This window comes from Alexandromys fortis, unplaced genomic scaffold (genome assembly GCF_014885135.2).
Source record: "Alexandromys fortis isolate MF-2015 unplaced genomic scaffold, M_Fortis_MF-2015_v1.1 scaffold_24, whole genome shotgun sequence".
NCBI lineage: Eukaryota > Metazoa > Chordata > Mammalia > Rodentia > Cricetidae > Alexandromys > Alexandromys fortis.
The window spans coordinates 14,241,723-14,263,282 of record NW_026067906.1 but is presented as its reverse complement, the minus strand read 5'-3'; the positions used below and the strand labels follow the sequence as shown (position 1 = coordinate 14,263,282).

At 36.8% G+C, this 21,560-nt stretch overlaps 1 protein-coding gene across 1 annotated transcript in view; it reads left to right on the top strand.

Annotated features, from left to right (window-relative positions):
- Trhde (thyrotropin releasing hormone degrading enzyme) overlaps nt 1-21,560 on the top strand; it is a 357,366-nt gene that overhangs the window by 97,557 nt on the left and 238,249 nt on the right. Inside the window, exon 3 of the mRNA XM_050135614.1 lies at nt 3,176-3,302. Within this exon, the coding sequence (XP_049991571.1) occupies nt 3,176-3,302 (127 nt within the window). The remainder of the gene's footprint in view (nt 1-3,175; nt 3,303-21,560) is intronic.

The window sequence follows — 21,560 nt, the reverse complement described above, 5'->3', positions numbered from 1 at the left end:
ATCATAAGAAAGAGTACAGAGTATTTTGTTTGCACTGTGCAATCAAAAGTTGATGATATGAAAATAAAAGGGATATTTGGGAATGATGTCTTTGAAAAGGTCAGGGGAATTAGCTTTTTGTATCTGTGGTGTGGAAAGGCAGAATGTGCAGGGCTCTGTTTCTTGGGTGGTATTTTTGTGGGTGATTTATTTGTTTGTTTTCCACACACTGTGAACCTCTTAAGAGCAGTAAGTATAAATGTCTTGTTCATTTTGTAGTAGGGGTTTTATTGTTCTATTTCTATTCCCTTGTACAATGTCTGACACACAGCAGGCATGCCATAAATGTCTGAACTAGAAAATGAAGACATTGTGTTAAGCACGTGTCCGTTTTGTCATCTCATTCAAGTCGGATTATTGCCATCAAATCTTGACAACCACACTGATTTAATTGTGTTTTTCTTGCTTGGCTCTACAGAATGCTCGAGTAACTGGAAAAGTTGATTGACAGGCATGATTGTGTTTCTACCCAAATCAGCTGTGCTGCCTAAATGTCAAGTCAGTGACCCTTGTTATGTCACATTGCAGTTGCGCTGGTATAGCTTTAGTATCAATTTACCACTTACGTACCAGAACCTTCTGAAAGCCTCATCTTTCCTGGGTGTCCATCCGCTGTTTGCAGTTTATTGTTCATACAGCACATATCACTAGCTGTCATTCACTTCGCCAAATTCCTGAGAAGTTCTTTGAGGTCATTACACATGCATTGCTTTTTATCTTATATTTTGTGGCTCTGGTAAGGTAGACAGCATGCGTTCCAAAGTATGAAATGAAAAAACGCTCGATCTTAGATCTGATGCTTAAAAAGTACCAATGCCCGGCGGTGGTGGCGCACGCCTTTAATCCCAGCACTCGGGAGGCAGAGGCAGGCGGATCTCTGTGAGTTCGAGACCAGCCTGGTCTACAGAGCTAGTTCCAGGACAGGCCAAAGCCACAGAGAGAACCCTGTCTCGAAAAACAAAACAAACAAACAAACAAAAAAGTACCAAATAAACAGATTTGTCGTTGGATTATTGCAGGCGATTTGATTACCAGTGGTCTCTGGGGGTTGTGGCCAGTGCACGTGCTGCATCGTCTTTCGCATCGGGTGTGCTCCGTGCCCATCTCTTCCCTTGCTTCCCTTTTATCTTCTTATCCTGCTTCCCTTGCCTCTCTGCCTATGTGTGCCTTTAAAGTTAGGATGCATTTATTTACTTAGTTTTCAAATTTATTGTTGCCTTAGTAGTTTTTGAGAGTGCCTTATAACATATTTTGATTGTATGCACCCAAACTCCTTCCTGAAATTCCCCATGACCTAACCCCATTTCTATATCCCTGCAACTTCATGTCCTTTTTTTTTTTTTTTCTCTCAATTTAACAACCCATCTGTCCATAGCTCCTCATGAACCCCTTCACATTCCATGCTGGAATGTTGTTTGGTTTAATCTTGTATAAGCAACCATAACTTCTGCGAGTCATACAGACATTGATTCTCTTTAGGGGGGAGGGGCTTTATTTCTAAGTCAAATGCTTACTCATCCTCTCTGAGGACTTTTCTTTTTTGAGAACTTTATATAAGGAATTGCGCATTTGTATGCTTGGTAATAATTATTGCCTCTTAGAGTGGCTGGTTCTACTGCCACTGTTTGTAGATTGTTTGTCCTGATAGCTTTTGGTTTTATACCATTCTGGTCAAAACTGTTTATGATGATCAATTAAATTTTTCATTTGATATTGCTGTCAGGGAGGAAGTAGTTTATAGTTTGAGTAAACAGTTGTTATTGAATTTAGCAGACATCTTATTGAATAACATATCTTTCTAACATGAAGCCGGGATGTTGAATTTTTTTTTTTTTTGTATCAACCCTATACTTTCTAAGTATACATCTCTGTTCCCTCTTAGGTAGGGATAAGAAAGAATTAATTGTATAATCAATTTTTACACTTTAACCGAATACAGCTTTTTTTGTTTTCATGTTGAAAACAAATATCCACTTTGGTATATTGAGTAAACCACTTACTTTTTGTAGTGATTTAAAAGGGACACAGACTCCCTTATTTGTAAAATGGCATTTGTAGTAATGTGTTTTAGAACTGAAAAAGCATTCCAGCAACTAGCTGGTGGCCGACACCATCACTTTCTAAATTAGACCCAAAGAGGTTAAATGATTTGTTCAGTATCCCCCCAGCTTGGTTAGTGGCAGAGTAGGACTAAAATTCAACTCCCCTGCTGCCGTTCTTTCTACTTCCGAATGAAATGCATGCTTTTTATTCACAGAATTGATGTGAGGATTAGGGACCACATCTGTGAGAAATAGATTTAGCCTTTGGAAGGAACGATGCTGGGGAGCTTTATGAAAACTAACCTCATTTGAATCTTTTCTGTGCGATTGTTAGCTTTGTTCAGTTTTATGTTTCTCACTTTGGGACTCTTTTTTTTTTTTGTTTTGGCCAAGGACTAGATAATTTATGATGCTTGTTTTAAGAATCAATAATAAATGCCTAGATAGTCTTAAAAATATGAATCGCATCAGCTAGTTTTGAATCTAGGTGCAGGTGCAGACAGCTTTTCAGAACGGTGGTTGCTCATGTACAAGAAAAGTTTTCTGTTCTTATGCTGTATATTTGGAATAACCAGTTGATTTCAAAAGAACAAAAAATGAGAAAAAGGAGGCATAAGTAAGATATAAGCACGCGCACACACACACACACACACACACACACACACACACACACACACACACGCAAACACATACTTTTCCAATCTGGTAATTCTTTCAAAGCTTGATGCAGCATGTCTTAACAGACCATGAGTTTTCCCTCTTGCTGTGCAAGGGATCCATTATACTAATCCACCATGCCTTCATATCTCTGGCAGGCACATGTAAGTGATAACTTAGAATATTTATTTTGACACAAGGTGTATAAATCCTCTCTCTATGTCATCCTGGATAGTGAGGAAATTGTGACTTGCTTAACTTGGCTACTTCATCTGTTTAAATTTGGCTTTTTCTCCACAGTGTGTTTGGATATGTAAACAAGAACCTTTTTTAATTTCTCTACTATCGAAAGTGATTTGTGCAGATTCATATGTGCATAGAAAATAAAGCTCAAGTACCAAAAAGCTAAAGTAACTTTTATATATATTTTTAATTAGGTCCGATTATATGCAAGACCCGATGCTATCAGAAGAGGATCCGGGGACTATGCTCTCCACATTACAAAGAGATTAATAGAATTTTATGAAGACTACTTTAAAGTGCCCTATTCTTTGCCAAAACTAGGTAAGATTTCTTGGTTATTTTATTGGAAGGACTCCTGGAAGATGGAATTTCTTCTTCATCATTAGTTGAAGCATTCAGCAGCATAAGAATTCAATCGTTTATATTTTTAGAGATGGGGAACACAAACATAATTTCTTCTGAAGAGGTAAAATATGATTAATGTCCTGGAGTCTTGCCAGTAAGTGCTCATGGGAATTAGGGAAGGCATTATGTGAGTCTGAATCTCAAAAAATCACCGAAATAGCTACAGTTTGTTAAATACATCCTATGGAAGGGAGCTTGCCAAAATTCAAGCTTAATCACTACGACGACCATGTGGATAGATGCTGTTTGAGCATCTTCTGTATAAGGGAATGGAGGGTGCTTCTTAGTATCGAGACAGGCAAGTTGTTATGACTCTCCGTACTAGTCAATACTGCACACAGACCTGACATAGATAGCCGCGCTCTCTCCAAATTGCTATATGTCAGATCTTAATGGATTGACTTTCCTCTAGATGATTTTGTAAGACTGTATTTGTAGTACACAGTTAAGCTAATAAAGAAGTGACAGAAGAGAAACTTGGTAATAATGGAAATTGTTATAATAATGGAATGTTCTTGTACGTATTCCTTTTACCAAGTGAATGTGTTTGGTAATTGTGGGTCCTGTGAATAACTGCATTAATGTATTATTCTAATTTGAATGAGGCTGTACTTTTGGCAGGAAGTGAGCTCGAATATTCCAGGATATTCTAAAGGACGCATATATGCGTTGGAAATGTAGAAGTTACTTTCCCTTTACAGAGCTGTTGTTTTAGACGTGACATTACCACAGTCCTTTGTTCCCCGCTCACCCCTCTCTTGTCAATTTTCTTCCCAAGTGTATTTTCCTTTTGTCAGAAGTCACATACGATGCATTTTTTTTTGGTTGGGAAGAATAAAGTGTTTATTTGATCAAAAATGTTAGTTTGAACCATAGGTTCACCTCCCCGGAGAACTGGGCCTATTTTATTAAAGTACCTGCCTGCTGTGTAGCTTTATTGGTCATACAATGAGTCATTGAGAAAGTAGATAGATTAGCTGACATTGTCATCTATGGGCATGACGTTCCATTTTAATGAATTGTAGTCCAAAACCGTAAGGTCTTTTGGAAATATTCACCCAGCATTTATAGGCAAAATTTTATTTCACATCGGCTCTGTGCCCCTTCCTTGTTACATCTACTTCATTTGTGGAGTCCATTTCATTGACTTCTCCCTGGTGGTCACGCAAGGCAGAAAAGACTGCCTGACCTTATTTGCATGGGTGCTGCTGCTGTTATCTCTACCAGGTACCTGGGAACTTCCCAGCTTGACCCTAATGTAAAATTCACAAGGGCTTATGTTGCATGTTCAGCAAGAGAAGTTAAATGTGGATCTTTTTTTCCTGTCCCCTTCAGACCAGTAATTAGCAGAGGAACTCAATTTCTAACTTCAGGGGGTTCCATGTAACTGTCAGCTTGCAACAGGATCCATTCCCGCTCCTCTGTTTCACTCACAATTGAACCATGCAGGCTTTCATCTGCAGGCAGAAAAGCTTCATTCACTGTTACTATGACTTGTTAAGCTACCTTATGGTGTATATAATTGTATGATTTGACTTCCCCCAGCACACTCCTCTTTCTATATCTAGGGGAGTTACCAGAGCTCAGGGGGCTTTCTGAAATTTTTTGTAAAGTCTACTTATTCCATATGTCTGTAGATGTGTATGCTAATGGATTTGTAAGTATGCTCTCTAAATATACCTTGCATACAAATCCCTAACCGCAGAATCATTTTTTGATAAATCCTCACCTTCCATCATATATTATGAATTACACTTTAAATAAACTTTATATTCAGTAGCTTAGCCTTTGTTAATGATGCCTGTAGATCTAGTCTAGATTTAAACTGAGACGGCTTTGATCCTTCAGGTTTAACAAAAATTGTTTCCAAGGCTCATTCTACCCTTCTTTTCTTCCCCTATCCATTCTATGAGCATTTATTAAGAGTCTGCTGTAGTCATTTTTTTTTTCATATGGGGAAAAGAGCTTTGTGACCAAAATAGGGAAAAAGCCAATTAGTAACAGATACAGTTTATCAGTTGGAGATCATTATTCAAATAGTTGTGGCAGTGATCCTACCACTAAAGAGGTTGAAGCAGGAGGATGGCAAGTTTGAGGTCAGCTGGGCTCTGTTGTGAGACCTGATTTAATTAACCAATCAATCAATATTAACAAGTAACTATAATAGAGGGCTAGGAAGTATGTGAGGGCTAGATGTGGCATGTGTGAGAGGATGAAACATTTTTTAATTAATTAGTTCATTAATTATAGTTTTTAACATGGAAGTGTTTATCTGGAAGAGTTTAGATATCAACTCAAGAAAATGAAAAAAGTGAGCCCAGTTGAAAGCATGGGGCATGAGTTATCAAAGAGATCAAAGTGCCTGGAGTTTTAACGCAGATCTTGATACTGTGTTTGAAGAATGGCAAAGAGGCAAACATGCCTGGAAGAAAATGAGTAAAGGGGTGGACACTCTGGGATGGGTATAAGGGGGATATATATAGTGCAGAACCAGAAGGCCACACCCCCTGCTCTCTGAGAGTCCAAGCAGACCGAGAACACACCATGTACCCTAGAGAGTAGTCCCCAAACTCATAGCTATCCTCTTCCTCAATATCCCAAGCCCTAGGGATGCAGGCATAGGTCACCACAGCAGGTTTGGATCTTCTTTGATAAGAAGCCATTTTTCTCTGTTTGACTTCCCTGAATATATTACTTCTGAACTTCCCTCTTAAGTTTCATTTTATTTATAGTGATGAACAGCTTAGCTTCAATGACTGTGGCTCGCCTCATGCTACCTTATATCCAAGTTTTCATAGCTTATGGCAAGAGTTTTTTTTTTTTTTTTTGAGAGGAATTCTAGTGATTTTTACTCGGTTAGGTGACAAATTTCCTATCTTTGATCAACACAGCTATTTTTTTTATCATTTTAAGTCTACATAAGCTGAAAGTGTACACAGCATGATTTATTTTAAGACCTCTAAATTGGGTAATAAAACCATTTGTAGAATGTGCAGAGTTTCTACTTCTTGGCATTAAACGATACAATAGAGTATGCTGTGATAATACAACAAGACATTCTCTGTCAAAGCTTCGTAGTTCCATGAGCACTTGCAGTGCTCTGCTATCTGTTCTATAAAGCACATTGTAGACATATATAGAATTTAGTTATCATTCATATTACAAACAAAACACATTGACAGAAGCAAAACGGCAACTGTGTTTGTTAATGAAATGTAAGTGATTCTTACAACTTTGTACATCTTTACCCATTTATTCATCACCACAGTCTTTTGAAGTAGCATCCACCACTTTCTAGTTTTCCAGATGAAGAAATCTAGGGATTTGGGAAGCAAATAATATGAATAGATCATAGATTTATAAATAATGAGTTAGGGATTCAAATTCAGAGTTTTGTTAAAAACCATTTAAAAATTTTGACAACTCATCGACGAAAGCATGTGTCACTTTAATAAAGGTGATTCTCTGACTTAGTGGAATAACAGATTAGCTATTTTTGTTAGTTTCTTACTAGTTAAAAGTAATGATACCAAGGGTCATTGTAGAACAAGTGGAAAGGAAAGTTACGAAGAAACAAATCTGAGAAATCACAACGGCATCGTTGGGAAAACATACCTGACTCTTGCCCATGTGTTTTCACCATCGATGTTTATAAGTTAATGAGGTGACAGATACAATGATGGACACAACACTTTGTTACTCATCCCTTTTAGGTTTCAATTAATTATGGCAGATAGTTTTCAGTTTCTTTTTCCTGCCTCACTGTAATTTGTGAATCGATGTTTTGTAAAAGAGTTTGCTTGATTGCTTCTTTTCAAGACTCAGCGCGTTTGCTTTTATGGGGAATTCATTACCCGCCTGGCATGGTACTGTGATCGTAGATGGGGCACAGGTGTTATGTCACAGGAGTTTCTGCCCTCAAGGAGATTGTGGGTATGTTGAGGAAAGAATACAGTATTTACAGGGATGAATGAATCTGATACCCACAAGCTATAAAAGCCAGACACTTTAGTCTTGTAGGGTAATGTTGAATAACGCATTAAACGGAGTGTGAGTTCTGCAGTATAGACATTAGACATACTTACAGAGAACCCTCATCTTTTTCTGAATCCCAAGAAGAGTGGCAGGAAAGAAGGGGAAGAGCGCATCCTGAGGATTGCGTTAGGCAGGAACCCATGCATACCTGGGGCTCTATGAACCACATGAACGAGTCTGTGTTTTTATAGAATGGAATAGATAAGTAGAAGGATAAATTTTCATATTAGAATTTGGGAATAAAAGATGTTGGTCTGGATGATAGATTTTCTTTAAGCAATAATGGACATATCTGGCTTTTCTATGTATGTGTATGAGTATGTATGTGTGCATACGTGTGCTTGTGCTGTGTGTGTGTGTGTGTGTGCATGCACACTGTGGTAATACACAGAGATCAAGCTCAAATATTATTTCTCAATAACTGTGCACTTTGATTTTAAGACACAGGGATAACCTAATTGTTCATTCCTATTAAAACTTTGTTTTTATTAATTTATTTCATCCCTAGTGTTTTGTTCAATCAGGAGCTTGAGGCTCACCAGTTCAGCTAGGCCATTCAGTGAGCTCCAGGGATCTCCACCTCTCTAGCACTCTGAGCACAAAGTCATTACCACAGTTGGCTTTCAAGGCTTCTAGGTTTCTTGTTTAGATCTTGGTGTTTGACAACAGCTGTTATTTTACCCACTGAGTCACCTCTCCAGTCCTGACATATCTTTTTTATTACAGTGTGGATGAGTGCTTCAATGATGTTCTGCTTCGTACAAGGAATAAAACCCCATGAAATATTTCATGATATAGTGAAACACATATGCACACTTATGTAATTTGAAATCTATTAACAGTATATGTTATTAAATTTTCATTATTATATAGGCTACTAAGCATTTTACCTCTTGTGCCCTTTGTAAGTGATGAATATAGTTGTGTTTAATTTGATATAGCACTATAATACCATTCCATGCTAATTATAAGTCAAATAGTTAAGTAAGATTTATTTTTGATTTTTTTTTAAAGCATGACTTTTCTTTCCTTACCTTTTTAGGAAAGTAAATAGTTAGTAGGATGTGCATATTTGGTTGAAGTCCTTATGTAATATTGCTTTTTAAGATGAAACCTTAGGCTTCTTCGTGTGAAACATGAATTTACACTAAAAAAGCTTCCTTTAGTCACAGTTTCTCAAAGAATTCTGTCAAAAGAGATAGGAGTTTAATTAAAGGTGGGAAAGAAAGATTATTTTGAGAATTGTGTAGGAAAGAAGTTCTACATATGCCTAGGACTCTACGCATTACATTGATGGAATCAATAGTTTTTCTACATTGGGATAGATGGTGTATTGTAACTGCTCAGTTCTGTTATCTGCGTGGGATCTATTGTGGGCTATGGTGATTAGTGCCCTCTTAGAGACTGTGGTATAACAGAGCCTTGGTTTTTACTCTACCAATTCCTACTGGGAACTAAGTCTTCCAGCAGCCACCCTCTTTTAAACATAAGAAATATAGTCTATATTTTATGAAGGTAGTTTATTTTAGAAAAGCCCTTGATCTAATGATTTTTTTCTTATAACCAAAAGGATAGTTATAATTTTTTCATTAAGAAATGTTTTATAGGTTCCTAAGCCCCATTCTGACAACCATTTGTGTGAGAGCACACCAATTCCTATTAAAATAGACACAGTTATTCTAACATTTAACAGTTACTTTAGCACAATTTAACATGCATTTTATTCCTTCATTAATTATTCTATAATATGGCCATTTAACTGCTCTTGTTAAGCTATTTTGTAGCTATTACATGCTGTACTTTCATGGCTACACTAACAAACAGAATTTATATATGATATTCACTATTTATGATATTTAGCCACCAATAAAGAATAAATGAAATACTGAAGATGAAAGAAATCAATGGAAACAATGAATTTCGGTGGGAATGATGCATAAGACCATTACACTATAAACAAGCAAACCATAATAGTAGGAGGAGAATTTAATGTAATACAAACTAACTGTAGGGCTGAATGAACTAATTAATTCAGCAGGCATTTACTGAGTATTTACTATAAGCATTGTTCTCCACAATGGCAACAAGTTGGCACATCTTCCACTAAACACAACAAGTCTAGATATTCAAAGTTCTCAAAATTATTTTGCTTAATATACATATTATATTTGCTCCATGTCTTCTCCACTTTTTCCTTAGTTTTAAGAATTTCATACATTCACAACATTGAGATTTTTTTCTAAGCATGTTTTTACTAATTCAACCAGAGTCTAGATTAAGGTGTATTTATGACAAGGCTTCCAACACATTGTTTTACTTATCTGAGCAGAGCTGTTTGGCTCTTAGGTTAGGAGATGACTATCCAGTGATTACACAATTGATTATTACATGAGACTTCTGCCTTATACTCTACTCTACCACTCTGATGACCAAGAGTATCAGGCATTTGTCTGGAAGAGATGGGCCCTCCTTTTGTGTGTCTGTATCATTCTGTATTCTCAAAGATACCTGCTCTAAGACATCAGTTCTTTAGTTCTTCCCAAAGATCAGCTGGCCCTCTTTCCTGGTTCCTTATCTATCAGCATTAAAAATATGTTGCTGTTTTCTCAAGTCCACTAACTACATGTCCACTTACTCCTGCTCAGATATACTTCTTTCTTTCATTTTACAGTTAAACTGTGTTGAAAGGATGAACCCAGGCTCCGTTTCCCTTTTTGTTGTCTTTCTTGAATGTTCTCTGTATCAGTTTTTGCCCTCACTCTTGTGCTAACACTTCCCAAGTTCACTAATGTTTCCACACTGTAAATTCCACCATCAGCTTTTATCTTCAGCAGATTCTGACACAATTGTTCTTTCCAACTCCTTGAGATGCAACTTCACTTTTTCATTTTTGTCTCGCTTTTAGGACAGCACATTTTTCTTTATTTTTTTCTCTTTCTACTCCTCTACCCTTTAAATCTTTTTTTTTTTTAGTTCTTTAATGCTTTTTTGCTTCAGGAATCAGTTTTGATATCTCTTTTCTTTCTTACTGACACTGGTGGAATATCTTTTGTGCTCCCGTCCAGTCTTCTACACAGCAGATATGATCTGCTGATGTTGATGACTTGTAGATTTACATCTTAGACTTACTCTCAAGTTTATCTTTACTTTCTACCTGGCCTTTGCACCAAAAGACACAGGGAAGAAACCTGAGCCAAGGTCAAGTGTTGTTTGCCTTCTGCTTTCACAGATGATCGATCACCACAGGTAACTTTGTTCCCATTTCCCCAACCTGTTTGGTATTCTTTTTGTTTTATTTTTTTATTGATTTTTATTGAGCTCTACATTTTTCTCTCCTCCCCTCCCTTCCTCTCCCTTCCCCACTTCAACCCTCCCCAAAGGTCCTCATGCTCCCAATTTACTCAGGAGATCTTGTCTTTTTCTAGTTCCCATGTAGTTTAGATCTATGTAAGTCTCTCTTAATGTCCTCGTTGTTGTCTAAGTTCTCTGGGATTGTGGTTTGTAGGCTGGTTTTCTTTGCTTTATGTTTAAAAATCACCTATGAGAGAGTAAATGTGATAATTGTCTTTCTGTGTCTGGGTTACCTCACTCAAAATGATATTTTCTAGCTCCATCCATTTCCTTAAAAATCCGAGATGTCGTTATTGTTTGTTTTTTGAGACAAAGTTTCTCTGTGTAGCTTTGGAACCTGACCTGGGACTCACTCTGTAGACCAGGCTGGCCTTGAACTCACAGAAATCTGCCTGCCCCTGCCTCCCAAGCAATGATGTTAAAGGCATGCATTACCACCCAGTTGATTTGATTTCTTGACTGTCTGGAAAGCAGCTTTGAGGCACAGGCACAGTCAGCTATGTAATCATGAGAGCAGACAGCTGCTGTTCCCATGTTTTGTAGGTTAGCTTCTTAAATGCCCCTTCCATCTATGATAGGCTAACTGGGTTATTTTGCCACCTTAAACAAGAGAGCATCTGTGCAGACTTTCTACAATGAGTGTTAGAGTTTTCTGGTAATGCCACTTGACTGATCAACATCCTAATGACTCGCCTTGCTCAAAGAGTAGAACCCAGGGCTCCTATGGCCTGGAATAGACTCTTTACTCTGGTCCCTCCTTGATGCTCAAACTTTATCTTTTATTTCTCTGTAGCTTACTGTTTCTGTTTCTACTTGTTTGTTTTTCAACACACCAAACACTCTCAACCAAAGGCTTTTGCCCTGGTTCTTCTTTCAGATTTGAAGATCTGTCTTGCAGATATGTTCACAGCTAAAGTACCTTCTCTTGCCATGAGATCTGTTCCTCTGCTTAAATATAACCGTGGTGACCCCTCCTATCTCCCTTCTACTCTTTACCCTTTTCACTAACACATCCTAACTTCACCTGGAATGTATTTTATTTGTGGATAATTTATTTTCTTTACTTATTGTATCTAATCTCTTCCTCCCCTTTCTCCTGGAATAAAGTCTTTACGAGGACAGACTTTTTTTTAGTGTATTAATTGATCTAATTCATTTGCCTAGAACTATGCCTTGTTTAAAGTAGGTAACAAATCAAGGCTTATAATTGAACGTGTGGATGCCAGCTTCCTTCTATTTTAACCATCCTTGCCATAGAGAATAGGAGGAAATAAAAGGGAACTCTTTGTCTCATAATGTAAATGCGATATGACTTTTAGCTTATTAAACAAAGATATAAGTAATATACCCTATAAATATCCCCATTTTGTAAATAAAAATAGAAAGAATGCAATATGGCTTAGTTATAGTTGTTGCCATGTTTCCTAAATTAAGGAACTATACTAATAAATTAATTGTTATCCCAAAATATGTGAGATCATTCCTGAAGAAGTAATTACCATTTGCTTTTATGATGATATTCTGATGGACAGATTATTAAAAAGCTGAGCTTTGAGTTGAGAATGTTTTGTCATCTAACATAGCATAAGCATCTATTCATCCATCAACTTTTCCTCAATGTTCTTTCAAATGAAAATGGTACTTATCCATGAATTTGATAAATATTCATTGAGTGCCTATTATATCATAAACACCATTCTACTTGGTACAAGAAAGTTACTATTAGTAGTTAATGTGGGTGATAGCAGTTTTTAGTTGGATTTACATATTAGTGGGGATAAAATCAGATGTGTACACACTTATTTTTATACTTATGACTAGAAATTAATAACTTTCACAGAGTAAAAAAAGAAAAGAAAGTGATGTTTTTGGAGAAGTGCTTTCAGTTTTATGTAGGAGGATGACAAGGGAAAGCTTGGTGAAATAATAATGCTTGTGTATGGATATGAAAGAGAGACAACTTAAGAAGGGGGGTTTACTAGAGAAGCAGCAAGAAGACCAGTGTGAATGAATCACAGTGCCTAAGGCTAACATAGGATGAAATCTTTGAGGTTATCAAGAAGATGAAGGATCTTGTTGAATGACCATTGGAAGATGTGCACTTTCATATTGAGCAAATGTATTATCCTTGGGAGGTCATAACAAAACACCATAGATTAGATGGCTCAATTAATAGAAATATACTTTCAAGTGTTTCTATAAAATGAAACTTTCAAAACAGGTAGCCTGTGTGACTATGCAGTGCTTGGGGCTTCCTCTCTGACTCACTAATGGCCTGCTTCTTTTTGATTCCTTTACATGACCAAGAGAAAGCAAATATTCTACTGTCCTCATGGGGGGGTTCTACTTTCAAGGTCTCATCTAAGTGGTATGCTCTCCTCAGACCCACTTTCTAATACCATCACTTGTGCTCAGGCATTCAACATTGGCTTGTGATAGGGGTGCATGTACACACAGCCAGGATAAAGCAGTCTGTTAGGTATAATCTAGTGTTACATTGCTTGCTACTCACCTTGACTTCCCCATGTAGAAAAGACTGTCGTAAGAACAACAGAAGCCCAGACCAGAGTGAATCTGATGTATTCAACCAAGAAAAAACCCTGTTTGAATTATACTAGCAGCTATGTAAGTAATAAGAAGCAAGCAGATTCTCTATATATTTTGAAAGGAGAACCAACACAAGTTTCTGTATTAGAATAGGACTTCTAATGAGATCTTGATACTGGTTCCTCCCAAACTATTGTTCTGAAGACTTTGATAAGCTACTTGAACAACAATGATGTATGGATATATATGGCTATATAATTTCCATGATGTTACAGGCAGGGCTATGTCTTTTTATGCTTCATTTTCTCTTCCTTGGCTCTGTAAAATGAGGATAGTGTGATAAATAACTTATATTTTCTTTCAGTTTTTAGAAAGATTGATTTTATCTTTAAAATTATGTTTATGTGTGTGGGTATGTGAGTGTGGGTGCCTGCAGAGGTGGAGGTGTCAAATCCCTGAGAACTGTAATGCCAGTTGATTGTAGGGCCACTGGACTAAGGTGCTAGGAATCACACACCATCTTCCACGAGAGCAGCCCACGCTCTTAGCTGCTGAGCCATCTCTTCAGCCCCTATAATCTGTGTTTTCTAAATAGAAACACTTGGAAGAAAATAATGGCTGTAATAATCCTCTTCTTGAAGTGAATTGCTTCCTTCACTGCCCATTGGTCAATCTGGAGTCAATTATAGTCAAACTGGAATGTGAATCCCTGGAGAAAGGCAGAAGCGTTTCATTAAAGTCTCGATGGGGATTATTGCTGACAGAGGCGCTGACAGCCAGGCGATTTTCAAAGGAAGGTGACCATTCCCATAAACTTTAGAGCCAAAACAGCTTATATTGAGATCGGGAGGTTTTTCTAATTAGTTTCATTACAAGGGACTGAGACTGGGAGGTTGTTATGTAAATTAGGGTTAAACGTCAAAAAGTCAATCACAGCAAGATGCTCTGTTAGAGAAACTCAGTCAAAATACATTTTTTCCCAGTTCCTTTCCTCACTGTTGTTGTGGCAGGACCATAATAACAGATGTTCTCATTGTAAACAAACACAGGGATTGCTGATTTTCCAGGTTTAGGGGCTGCAGGGCTTATCACAGTCAGGACACCATCCCTTTAGTTTTTGCACTGAGTTCTTATGATCTTATTAAAGGTTGATGGGAAATTAACTAACTAATTTGTTTGTTTCTTTACCTTCTCCTGTTAGGGATCAAATTGAGGACATTTTGTGTATTAAAAAAATACTGTAGCACTATGCTATAAGCCCAGTAAGGTTTTGTTTTTGTGTGTTTAGTTGTATTTTTTGTTGCTGTTATTTTTGAGACAGGAGCTCACTATGTAGTTTAAGCTGTCCTGGAACCTACAATCCTCCAGTTTTAGTCATGTGAGGGCCAGGACTACTGAAACACACCGCTGTGCCCAGTTTATTCTATAGAATTTATGCTTAAAATCATAGAGGGAGGAGCTTTGGTATCCTGAATGACAACTGCTCATATTTTTGTTTGTTTACTGAAGAAGATGAATCCTCATCAAACAATGTATATTCAACTTCTCTATAGGTTTGTGAATGACTGCCAGAAATAAAAAGAAAGACCCCATATCTGGAAGAATTCCAGCTGAAAAATGATATCATTTTCTGATTTTTGTGATCATTTTTAGTATGATTTTTTAAAAAAATATAATCTGCTGCTTTTAAAAGTTTTGAACTTGTGACTCAATTCACCATGGCAGCAGAAGATCCATGAGTTCTGCAGAAAGTTTCTGAGAGAGTTCAAGTGGAAATGTCCTACTCTTGATCGATGTTTTAGTATTAAGAAATGTTTATTGCTGTCTTTGGTAACTTTCATGTATTTCTTACATACTTTTAAATGTAAAACATACCGAAGAATAAAACAAATGTTAGCTTGTCAGAGAAGTTCTAACATACAGGCAGAATTTATCCAACTTGGTGGCTATAAATGAAGCCTTCAGGGCATCCCAGAAGTGTTTCGAAGGGTAATTCTGAGTGAGAGGGAGAGTCCCAAATGCCATTTTTCAGTTGGAAGAATTTTAATGGTTTATTACGGAGATTCATTCTTTATTGCCTTTATTTTTTCTCTTGTAGGTTCTGTCTTCATACATGGGACTATTCATGAGTGACCTAGAGTGTGTCCTAAAGAGTACAGAATGCTTCTTTAGATTTTAAATTGTCTAGTAACTCTTTCTATTTTACAGACTGAAAAGTGTTCACCGAAGTGTGAAATAATTGGTAGTTGGTAATGTTTAGGATCATTTGGCTTAAGATACACCCTGTCAATTTTTATTAATATTAATAAAGCTACCTGGTAACTGGCAGGAGACTTGATGAGACAAATTCTGTTAGTGGGCAAAACCAATACTATAGCAAACATATAGAATTTCCTATTTCCCACCTAATGTCCCCCACAAAGTTAGTGTTCTGGAGTTCTAACTCTCAGGTCAACCGTGGTCAGCACACACAGTGATTAAAGGCAATTGGGTTAATTAGGTTAAATAAGGTAATCTTAGTGTGCTTCTAGTCTCATAGGATTAGTAGATTTGTAAAAACAGTGAGGGAGAGAGAGGAGCCAATAAGGGGCCGTTCTTTCCCTCTCTGACATGTGAAGACATAAGGGAATGGTCATCCTAAGCCAGGAAAAGATGTCACCACACTGTAAACTATATGGACTTGTAGCTTCCATAACTGTGAGAAAATACAGTCTGGTTAACTGACCCCATCTTCAGTGCTTTGTTCTCGCAGCTCAAGCCACTGCACACACACGTATTTGAGCTTGGGTCATTTTTCTGTACAGTTTGTTTGGTTTCAATGAGAGTAAGGCCAAAGTACTGCAGCAACCACACGAATTATTCAGGCCTTTGTGATGTAATTCTATTTTATCCCAATTACTTTGATCCTTTAAAGAAAAAATTGACATACTTTCTTAAGTATAGGTTACTCTGTACCAACCTTCTTCGCAAGTCATTAACATGTAACTAGAGAGGTTTTTAGTCTTCAAAAGAATACTCCATAGGTAATAGTGTAGCAGCCATCATACTTCCTTGGTAAAGGGTCAAATAGGAAAGAGTCTCAGCTTTGGGGACTGTACTAACTCAGTTCCAGCTCTTGAACTGTTTATTATAACAAGGAAACTGCCTCAGATAGCACATAAATGAACCAGTGTGGCTGTATTCCAATAAAATTTTATTTACAAAAGCAGACAGCTGGCTGGATCTGGCCCATGGGCTGTAGTTCACTGAACCCTGAATTACTCCATAAGTTCAGTTCAGTACAAAAATTAAAATCCCTCAAAGGCCTTATTATTGACTTATTTTCTATCTAGTTCAGAAGTAAACTGAAGTGGGTGTTATACATAACTGCTGCATTTTCCTTTTTTTTGGAGCTACTCATTTACACATGGTAAACATAGAGTTTGCACAATATAAAATTAATATTTTTAGTAGTAATATATTTTACATACTATTATGAATATGTTAAGTTATTAATACCTATAGTTTATAATGATGTATTATATTTTTACATGGAAACATTTGCATATGATAGCACATATTTATTTTTTTATATTACATGCTTACTTCCCATATTACACAGGCACATGAAGACTTATGTTTTGATTGTCTCATATAATTTGTTCCACATTTTCACCTTCCTTGAGTAATGTCTGAAACCTTAATTTTTTTCTGATATAATAAACACATCCATTTTATCTACAGCCTCTAATGGTGTATAAAGCTAAGAAGGAAGGAAGTAGAGAATAATGACTTCTCATAAAGACATTTAATCAGGCAACTGGACTCACTCCTCAGATCAATATCTAGTAATAATAGATATTATTTTTATTTATTCATTGTTTTTCCCCTCCATATTCTGAGTTCCCAAGGCCATGTATAGGCCACATCAGAGCTAGGCCCTGGGAAAGTGGTCTATACAACTGATAGCACTCTGCAGAGAAGCTGTGGGGGAGACAGTTTAAGGGAGGGGGAGACAAAAGTGTAAGCAGTCTCAGAGAACACACAGCTTATGTCAAACTCTGTCATAGTCTTAAGCCCCACAAATGGCAAAATTGCAGGGCTGTTTCTACTGTGTCAGATTTTGTGTTTCTTTTGTCAAACATACCAGTCACCCAAGAACTGAGATGAAGAAAACCCACAAATAAATGATCACATGAGAGAAAATCCGCTGACGCTCGTTCTTGGATGGAGCTTGATGCTCTTTGATCGATTCAGAGCTGTGTTAGAGTTGACACGTTGTTTTGTACCTAGCCAAGTGAGGGAGCTTGAACATGCTGAGCTCAGATGTGAAGTGTGCTAAAAACACCACAAAGTCATTATTGTGTCTGATGGTCATGCTAAAGCTTGCCATTAACATGTCTTTTATTCTTTTTGCTGGAATAATGGCTATGTATCTATATAATTATTTGCTTATGAAAATGTCTTGTAAAGAGAGAAAAAAGTCAAATTATAATTAGCAAGGGTGCAAACCTAGTTCAGGTATTTCTTCCTTTACTGGGTTCAGCAAATAGCTTAAGAAACGTAGTTTAGACAATGAATTTCATTTATTTGTAGACCCTAAAATACATTATCATCAGGATTACATTAATGTGCTTGATTTAAATCTGATAATAGTCAACAGGGTCTCATAAATTGGACAAGGTGAATTTTCCCCGAGTTCCCAAATTATAAATGCAGAAAAACGTGATTAGTAGTCTAGATAATAGATTCTGAATATTCCAGTTTCAGTGGGATTTAAAGGAAATACAGAAAACAGCAAGTATTCTTGGCATGGCTTGCACTATCTTCACCTCCCCACACAGTAAAAAATTGCCTAAGAGATTAGCACAGAGATGAAAGTCATAATTATACTTATTAGTGTTCTCCCAAGAGATGATAAACTCTGTTCAGTTTTATCAGCTCAGCATTGCAACCCCAAGCTTTGCAAGGCATCTCTCATTAACTAAGAGACTTTTATGCACATGTGCACATAGATGCACGCATACATGTACACACACTCATTTTTACTATATGCAGTAATGTATATATCTACATATAATGAAATGTATACATTTATGTACACATATCATCTTGATGCATGATTAATACAAACTCAGAGACAGATATTGGGGTTCAAACTGCATACCAGAAGAGCAAAGCAACCTGCTACTGGCTTCTACCTCAACCTCAGTACAAAAGTGGTGAGTCTGCCTCCAAAAAACCTCAGAATGAGACTTAGATTAAGAGCTGTCTCCTTCCATTTTATAATTCTCTCTAGTCCTGGGATTAAGAGTGTGCACCACTATCACCTGGTTTCTATGGCAAGATAGTATGGGTACTGGGATTAAAGGTGTGTGTCACTGTGGCTACTTGGATTAAAGGTTTGTTTAATTGCTATTTGGTCTATAAGGCTGGCCAGTGTGGCTGTTTTACTTTTCTGATCTTCAGGCAAGCTTTATTTATTAAAATACAAATGAAATGTCACTACATAATCCTTAGTCTAATGCAAGCTCATTCATCCATTCTACCTTTTGTGATTCCCTTTGTATTAATAGCAAACACTCTGATGCCCTTAGTTTCCTTCCTAAATATTGTGCTTTGTTTTCAACTATGAGGAAACCTAAATATTCCTTGAAAAAACTTCTTTTTGCATAGTTGCCTTAATGGGGCTCCACTCCAGACCCATAAGCCTAGAAGTAGTTGGAATGCCATCCTTATTTAAAACTCTCTCCATTTCCTCTGAAACCCTCCCTTTCTGAGTGGATGCAAATAGATGAGGCTCCTGTTTGCTCACTGTGGTTGAATTGATCTGGTATTGCTTCCCAAGTATTACATGCCATCAAATAATATTTCAGAAAGTTTTTTTTTTGCTTGTGTATGTATATATGGTATGCACATGTATACACACACATACACAGATGTAAGTGCACAGAGGCATGTGTATATATGACCATGTATTTGGAGGTCAGAGATTAATATTGGGTATCTTGTCTTTCTTGATTGCTTTTCTTTTTCTTTACGGAGGCAATGCCTCTTTCTGAATTTTAGAGCTTGCTGATTCAGCTAGTCTCACTAGCCAGTATCCTGGGGATCCCATCTCTGCCTCCTGAGGTCTGGATTGCAGGTATACCATGAGACCTCCCTCACTTTATGTGAATATTGAGGACCTGGAACTCTGGTCTTCACAATGCATTGCAAGTACATCTCCTCAACCTTTAAAGTTCAGTTGGCAAAATGTATATATTAATCATGTACATAACACTATTTTGAAGTATGTATGGAATAACCAAAATGAGCCAATTTACATACATACAATTTTGGCCATGTTCTTAGCTTTTGGGATAAGAGAACAAAACTACTCTTGGTGACTTTCTTTCTTTGTTTCTTTCTTTGTTTGTTTCTTTCTTTGTTTGTTTCTTTCTTTGTTTGTTTCTTTCTTTGTTTCTTTGTTTCTTTCTTTCTTTCTTTCAATTATGGCTCATTATTGTTGTTTTTATTGCACTATACATTTTTCTCTGCTCCCTTCCCTTCTCCCTTCTACCCTTTCCTGTGACCCCCATGCTCCCAATTTTCTCAGGAAATCTTGTCTTTATCTCCTTCCTATTTAGATTCATGTATGTCTCTCTTAGAGTTATCTTTGTTGTCTGTTCTCTGGGTTTGTAGATTTTTTTCTTTATGTCTAAAATCCACTTATAAATGAGTACATTTGTCACATATAAGTGACTATATTTGTCTTTCTGGGTCTCGGTTACCTCACTCAATATGTTTTTTATTAGATCTATCCATTTGCCTACAGATTTCAAAATATCATTATTTTTTTTAACACTGAGTAGTACTCCATTGCATAAATGTACCATATTTTTTTTCATCCAGTCTTTGATTGAGGGGCATCTAGGTTGTTTCCAGGTTCTGGCTGTTATGAATAATGCTGCTATGAATGTAGTTGAGCACATGTCCTTGTGGTATGATTGACCTTCCTTTGGTTATATCCCCAAAAGTGGTATTACTGGGTCTTGAGGTAGATTGCTTCCTAATTTTCTGAGAAATTGCCATACTGATTTCCAAAGTGGCTGTATAAGTTTTCATTCCCATTAGCAAGGCAGAAGTGTTCCCTTTATCCCAATTCTCTCCAGCATAAGCTGTCATCAGTGTTTTTGATCTTAGCCATTCTGACAAGTATAAGATGGACTCTCAGAATTGTTTTGACTTGCATTTCTCTGATGACTAGGGATGTTGAACATTTCCTTAAGCATCTTTCACGCATTTTAGATGCATCTGTTGGGAGTTCTCTGTTTAGGTCAGTACCCTATTTTTATTGGATAATTTGTTTTTTTGATGACCATTTTTTTGAGTTCTTTGTATATTTTGGAGATTAATCCTCTGTTCAGTGTGGGTTAGTGAAGATCTTTTCCCATTCTGTAGGCTGTCGTTTTGTCTTGTTGACCATGTCCTTTGCTTTACAGAAGCTTTTAAGTTTCAGGGGGTCCCATTTATTAATTGTTGCTCTTATTGTCTATGCTACTGAGGGTTATATTTAGGAAGTAGTCAACTGTGCCGATTTGTTCAAGTGTGCTTCCAATTTTCTCTTCTATGAGATTCAGTGTGTGAAGAATTTTGCTAGGCATTGCATTGAATCTATAGATTGTTTTTTTGGTGAGATTGCCAATTTTACTATGTTTATTCTACATACCCAATAGAATGGGTGTTCTTTTGATTTTCTGGTATCTTCTTCAATTTCTTTCTTCAAAGACTTAAAGTTTTTGTCATACAAATCTTTTACTTGTTAGTGCTAAACCAAGATATTTTATATTATTTGTGGCTATTGTGAAGGGTGATATCTCTCTTATTTCTTTATTAGCCAGTTTATTATCTGTGTAAGGGAGGGGTACTGATTTTTTTGAGTTAATCTTATATTCTGCTACATTAGTGAAGGTGTTTATGAGTTGTAGGATTTCCCTGATAGAACTTTTGGGGTCACTTATGTAAACTATCATGTCATCAGCAAACAGTGAAAGTTTGACTTCTTTTCTGAATTGTATCCCCTTGATCTCCTTTTATTGTCTTATTTCTCTTGCTAGAACTTCAAGTACTATTCCTTTTATTGTCTTATTTCTCTTGCTAGAACTTCAAGTACTATTTTGAATAGATATGGAGAGAGTGGACAACCTTGGATTTTTCCTGTTTTCAGTGGGATCACTTTGAGTTTCTGTCTGTTTAGTTTGGTGTTGTCTGATGGCTTGC